Here is a 6805-nt window from a genome sequence, read left to right as displayed (position 1 = left end):
AGTTAAACGCACGGACTTTTGAGAAATATCTGTACTCTTTTGGTTATCATCTCTTTGTTTTAATATTCGTTGCTTTATTTCATTATTGTGTTAAGGCTACGTTAGCTAGGAAGGGGTGGGTACTTTTCGCCTTAAACCTGGAGGCGCTGGCCTCCCTGGAACTCCCGGGCCAAGGGGCCCGGCGAAGAGGGGCTGCCGGGGCCAAGCGCGCTCCGCCCCGCGGCGCGGGCAGGTAGGGCGTGGCGGCGGCCTGGAGAGCCCGCCCGGGGCCACCGCCCAACCCGGCCCTAGGGGTGGGGGGGCGTGCAGACGAGTATAAGAAGTTGGCTGGCTGTCGCTTCGCGCACTTCAGCCAGTTCCCAGCCGGGACCGACGGTCGCAGAGCCAGAGGAGAAGAAGCGCGGCAGGGTTGGCTCCTAAAGGGATGCTCTCGCCAGAGCGGCGAGATCAACCCCGCTCGCCCCTCGCAGCCGCAGCGCCGCACCCGCCGACGACCACCGAAATGGCTCTCTACTGCGGCGACAACTTCGGCGTGTACTCGCAGTCCGGCCTGCCCCAGCCCGCTGCCGCGACCCCGGGCGCCCAGACGACCGCCAGGGCGCCCTACGGGCTGGCCGACTACACCGCACCCCCTGCCGCCACCGCCAACCCTTACCTGTGGCTCAACGGGCCGAGCGTGGGCGCCCCTCCGGCCGCCGCAGCCGCCGCAGCGGCAGCCGCGTACCTGGGCGCCCCGCCGCCGGCGCCGCCCCCCCGGGGCTCAGCTGGGCCCTTCCTGCAGCCGCCGACCGCTGCCGGCACCTTCGCCTGCGCTCAGCGGTCCCTTGCTCAGCCTGCGCCCACAGGTCCTGCGGCGTCTGCCGCACCTTCCGCGCCCTGCGACCTGGGCTGGTTGTCCATGGCCAGCCGCGAGGATCTAATGAAGATGGTGCGGCCGCCCTACTCCTACTCGGCACTCATCGCCATGGCCATTCAGAGCGCGCCCGAGCGCAAGCTCACACTCAGCCACATCTACCAGTTCGTGGCCGATAGCTTCCCTTTCTACCAGCGCAGCAAGGCCGGCTGGCAGAACTCCATTCGCCACAACCTGTCGCTCAACGACTGCTTCAAGAAGGTGCCCCGCGACGAGGACGACCCAGGTGAGGACAGCGGGGCAGGTGCTTCCTTCCCGGTCTGTGGCGGGGTGGGTAGTCTCGGTGTGGTTGATTTGAGATCCGCGCGGAGTCTTCTGGTCCTAACTGGGGGTGCGAGCCCGTGGCAGGACAACTACCCAAACCTCTTACTGGACAAAGACGTATCAGAGGACCCTCGAAGCGAGGACTTGTAATGGAGGAGCTGGTTTCTTACACCTCATTCCCTCTCTTCCCCTTCTCCCTCCCTCGCCCTCGCTCCCCCCGAGACTGGACAGATAGAGAAAAAGGAAAAAGCCTGTGTTCTCAACGGGAAGCCACTTCTGCGCCTGTTGGAGGGGGAGGGTCAAGTTACAAGGAGGTATATTAAGAATAAGAACTCAGTGAGGTCTCAGATAAGTGTGACTATAAAGGTATTGGGATGAGCTGAGAATCCCATCACACATCACAAAAGCGGTGGTGAGAAACCAAGAGGAACCTTAGGCCCTTCAGCTGCCCATGGATGCACTTCCTCGTGCATCAGGTTCCTGGGAGACTCACTGCGCCCTTCGTAAAACAGATACCCTGCCTACCTTGAGAGAGATGATTGGAGGATAAGGGACTAAGGCGTGAGACAGGTAGGGGAGGGGTGTGAGGGGAGGCGGGCAGAAGGATCAGAGAACTTTAGCTTAGTCCTGCAAATTGTGGTCTTGGTTCCTTAACTTATTTGAAAACGTAAAAATGAAACCCCCACATTTGCTTCTTTCTGATCTAAGCGCTGGGATGAGGAGGACTGGGTTAGTGATTTCCCTCTACTTGGGAAGTGGAGGTGGAGAAAAGCTGAAAAACTAGACAGAAACATAATTCTACTTGAGGTTTTCAGAAGGAAACCAGAACAGGGGAGGTGGGAGCAAAGTTGTGACCGGAAAAGGAGAAGAGACATAGAACCATTCCAGTTGCACACTCCAGAGATCCAGAATTTTGTGTAAATTATATAGACGTCTTTGTGTACTCATACCTGAAGTCATTCTAAAGCAGTGGTTTCTAAGAAATATAGTACGGCCCTGGCTGGGGTAGCTCAGTGGATTGAGCTCAGGCTGTGAACCAAAGTGTCGCAGGTTCCATTCCCAGCCAGGGCACATGCCTGGGTTGCAGGCCCGGTCCCCAGCAACCGCACATTGTTTCTCTCTCTCTCTCTCTCTTTCTCTCCCTTCCCTCTCTAAAAAAAAAAAAAAGAAAAAAAAAGAAATATAGTATGAGCCACACGTGATTGTAAATTTCCTGGTAGTCACATTAAAAAAGTAAAAAGAAACCAGTGGACTTAGTGTTTTTTTAAGTAACCCGAAATAATTGTTTCAACCTATAACAAATATTAAAAATATTAGTGTGGTACTTTATATTACTTTTTTTGGTACCAGGTCTTCAAAATCCTGTGCGTTTTACACCACATCTCACTTTGGACTAGCTACTTTTCAAGTGCCCAGCAGCCGTATGTGGCTAGTGATTGCTGGATAGGACCAGGCATGTAGTTCTAGAATGTGCATCTTTCACATTCAGCCTCTAACCTGAGATGTCACTTAAATTTCATGTACACTCCTCTGGACCTTCTGAAAAGTTTAAGGATCTAGTGTCTTGTCAAAGTGCTTGGTACCAAGGTGGCACAATATATAATTATCCTGATAGGTGCATGTATTATTATTGAGATGGTAGTTATATGAATAACTTTTTCTGCAACTATTTGCAGAAGATGTGTCAGTAGAAAAAATGGGTGTGGGGAGTGCATGCCAGTTTGTGGAGGTGATTAGTGAAGAGCATTCCTGGCTCTATTGTTGTGAACTGGGAATACAGCAGGGAACTAACCAGTCTGAACCTGTTTCCCCACGTGAAAAATGAAGGTGATAATATTGCTATCTGCATAGAGCTGTGAGGAATAACCCAGGTTATTCATGTAAAGCACTCACTGTAACATAAGTGATTAACAATACTTTTAGCTGCTGTTGATTGTCTTTACCAAAGGGAAAAGGGCCGTTGGGACATAAAATCCTTGAGAATAGATCTTTTTTACCTCAATTGTGCTAGTTAAATTGTGAGTGAAACTTTCTAAGCAAGAGACTACTAGCATTATATCCATTAAATGTGGCCCTCATCCTTGATATTTGCCAAGTGGAGGGAAAACTTGGAAGACTTGATAACAGATACTGTTTTTACACTGCTTTCTGTATGCCAGCTACTATGCAAAAATATTATTTAACCCTCACAGCCAACCAGTGAGGTGGGGACCATTCTTATCTCTGTTTTTATAAATAAATAAATGGAGGTCAGTTTAAAAAGTGCCAGGATTTTACAAAAGCGCTCCATTTGGATCTAGAAGGGAAGATGTTGGGTAATTTTAAGTTACTTGTGAATAAAATTAGGTCTTAAAATTTAAGTAGCGGACACTGCCACGAGGAGGTAAAAGTGGCCAGAACACCTTTGTTCCAGAATTTTCCTTAAAGATAAATAAAATCAGGATAACTTTAAACAGTAAATGAGTGAACATCTTTGTCAACATTTAATTGAAAATCTACCCTCTTTCTCCGAAAACAGAAGTTGAACAGGTGGGCATAAACATTTCCTTCTCTAACAGCTGTCTTTCTCATTACCATAGGAAAAGGTAATTACTGGACCCTGGATCCAAACTGTGAGAAAATGTTTGACAATGGGAACTTCCGCCGGAAGCGAAAGCGCCGCTCTGAGGCCAGTGGCAGCTCCACGGTGGCTGCGGGGACATCAAAATCAGAAGAGGGTCTCTCCTCAGGATTGGGGTCTGGAGTGGGTGGGAAGCCAGAAGGAGACAGCGCCTCAGCTTTGCTAAGGTCTTCCCAGTCCCCAGAGCCTCCCGAGAGCACAAAGAGTACTGTCTCCTCTCCGGGAGGGCCCATGCTCACCTCTACCCCTTGCCTCAACACCTTCTTCAGCAGCCTCAGCACCTTAAGTGTGAGCAGCAATGGGAGCACCCAGCGAGCTGTCCCTGGCAGTCACCACCTAGGGATCCAGGGCGCCCACCTGCCCTCCAGCAGCACATACCCTACCAGCACCATCCCAGAAGCCTCATCAGACACCTTGCAGCTAAATAACAGTACCAGCACCAGCAGCAGCCAAAGATCTTCTTATTATAGCCCTTTCCCTGCCAGCACCGGTGGGGGGCAGAGCAGTCCCTTCAGCCCCCCTTTCTACAACTTCAGCATGGTCAACAGCCTCATCTACCCCCGGGAGGGCTCTGAGGTATAGAACACAACTTCTTAGAGTTGAGCATGTACACCTGAGATATTATTTAAAATATAGATTCCAAAGCAGTAGGTTTGGGTAGGTTCTACATTTCTCTGGAGCTCCCAGGTGATCTTCTGGCCCATTGACCACACTTGGGAGTAGTTTGGGTATAGTAGATAATTCTTTCTACAACCCAGAAAGATTTTACAGGTTTCTCTGGATAAGGGCCTCTCTGGAGAGAAATATATCCCACTCTGTTCTAGGATAGTACCTAGAGCTCTAAGAGGACAGGGACCTTATCTGTTTTGTCTATCACTGTGTATGAGGGTTACAAGCTAAAATGTGTACGTGGGCTGGCTAAAACAAGTGAATGAAGTTACTGAGTAGGAAAAAGGTAGCAATTGTCGATTAAAGCAGTAAGGAGTGGTTGGGGGCAGCTAGTTTTCTTCCTGCCTGGCAGCATTTTGATTTTCCTAGAAAAGTCAGATCAGTATTTTTGTAGCAAACCTCCATTTGAATTCTTGGCCACTAGTTAAAGTTTTAAAAATACTATAGTAGGGAATTCCACAGATCCTTAAGCTATATCCAGCTCATGAATCACTTCTGCTTATGGTCAGTGTCTGAAACATGGTAGGTAATAACACCAATAAAACTACCCAAGCAAGCCCCATGTGCCAGGTGCTGTTCTAGATACTTGGCTCATTTAGTCCTCAAAATAACTTTGGGATATAGGTATTATTACAAGCCCTCATTTTCATATGAGACTGTGAAACTCTGAGATGTCAAGTAACTCAAGGCCACACAAATAGGAAGTCGTGATCTAGTATCAGGACTAGGCAGTCTGGCTTCAGAGCTGGAGCTTGTAACTTTGTGTTCTAGTTCCTGAAAAGCAAGGGCAGACACAGTATAGAGAGGGTAGGAATAGCTAGATCACATTTGACCAAAGATTCCAGTTGAAATAACTTACTTGAGATGTTCCCCTGAGCAGCAAGGATGGCACCACATCTGCTTTACTTCTGCCACATTCCTGAGGCCTGTGTGACAATTGTCTTAGTTAACTTGATATTCTGTCCCTTCTAGCATGTGTACTGGATTTTTTTAACAGCATTAGAATTTTTATTAAAAGTAGTTTTTAAATGGAATTTTTATAATTTTTAAAAAATCATTTGTGGTAATTTTTTAAAAAATATAATTTATTTTTAGCGCTCCCTTTTACTTCTCAAGAGATATTTTCATTTGAATAGTTGTCATGGCCACCCTCCCAGTACCCAGCAGAGTGCTGGGTACAAGGCAGATACTGAGTCACTGCTTAACTCTAGTTGATTTTATTGGAACAATGTTATTTTAAGATGAAGGTAATGTCCTATGAATTGCCTTTGTATCATATTGTTGGTTTGGGGTTTTAATTTTTTTTTAAAAGAAACAAGTACATAGTAAAAAAAAAGTTTAATTTTTTTTTCTGTGTATTTTTTGAAACTGACTGCATTACTCTTAAATTTTTATTTTGAAATACAGGAAACTAGTTTTGAAAAGAGTTTGTTGAGATATAAGTAACATCACTGTTGTTTAAATATTATGAATGGACAGGTGTACCTGGTTTTATTGTGCTTTACAGAGGTTGCATTTTTTACAAATTGCATGCAAAACCCTCCATCAGCAAAAAAGATGATGACTTGCTTTGTTGTGATACTTGCTTTATGGGGATGGTCTAGCACCAAACCTGAAATAATGCCAAAGTGTGCCTATAGGAAGATAACCAAAGAGACTACCTACTCCCCTACTGTGTGTACAAAAATCCAGTTTCAGTGGATATTCCATGTGAGAAATCACTAACTTTTATAAATATTATTTCTAACACAGTTCTATATTTGTAAAATAATTTATAATGTGAACTGAGACAAAAATTTCCCCAAAGAAAGTACACTGTGTACTTTCATGTGAGAATCACATGAAATAAACCCAAATTGGGATGACTTCTGGCCATTTTTCAGCATTACTGTTTTTCTGTCTCCAGTTTCTCCTAAAAGGATAGACATGTGAGTGGCATGACACCAGAGCCACTCCAGGGACTTTGTGTTGAGGGGGAGGGATAGATTTCTTGTGTTCTACCCACCCACATCTGAAAGGGCTTAAATGAAGCAGTTACTCTGGGGAGGGTCTACAGGCCTATGAGCATTTCATTACTGAGTGACATTTTCTGTCACTTAAAGTGAGATTCAGTGCATCAGATGATGTCTGTTGTAGGAAGAAATGTGCTGGAAAGGTTTCACCAGCTGGCAACACTCCTCAGTTGGAGCTCTGGGTCCTCCAGGGGGTCACAGGCAGCCTATCGTTTCCAAGCAAATAGCTAGAAAACTTGAATGTGGCCTCATCTGGAAGATGAGAGATGAGGTTTTGGTCTGGGGTTTCTGAGCATCAGCACTATTGATACTGGGGACTACGTAATT

General features: G+C 46.7%; 1 protein-coding gene across 1 annotated transcript; it reads left to right on the top strand.

Moving 5' to 3' along the window:
- Positions 1-307: 307 nt before the first annotated feature.
- On the top strand, positions 308-5456 carry FOXI3 (forkhead box I3). Its single transcript, XM_028514207.2, has 2 exons — positions 308-1139; positions 3757-5456. The coding sequence occupies exons 1-2, from the start codon at positions 425-427 to the stop codon at positions 4377-4379; spliced, it is 1338 nt and encodes a 445-aa protein (XP_028370008.2). The 5' UTR covers positions 308-424; the 3' UTR covers positions 4380-5456.
- Positions 5457-6805: the final 1349 nt, after the last annotated feature.

Source organism: Phyllostomus discolor, chromosome 5 (assembly GCF_004126475.2).
Source record: "Phyllostomus discolor isolate MPI-MPIP mPhyDis1 chromosome 5, mPhyDis1.pri.v3, whole genome shotgun sequence".
Taxonomy (NCBI): domain Eukaryota; kingdom Metazoa; phylum Chordata; class Mammalia; order Chiroptera; family Phyllostomidae; genus Phyllostomus; species Phyllostomus discolor.
This window is presented reverse-complemented; position numbering and strand designations above follow the sequence as displayed.

What these genes read in the sequence shown, in the direction of transcription:
- FOXI3 (XM_028514207.2), top strand. Translation starts at nt 425, where the DNA reads ATGCTCTCGCCAGAGCGGCGAGATCAACCCCGCTCGCCCCTCGCAGCC. An exon ending in CCGCGACGAGGACGACCCAG is followed by an intron (nt 1,140 to 3,756) that starts GTGAGGACAGCG and finishes TCATTACCATAG; the next exon opens with GAAAAGGTAATTACTGGACC.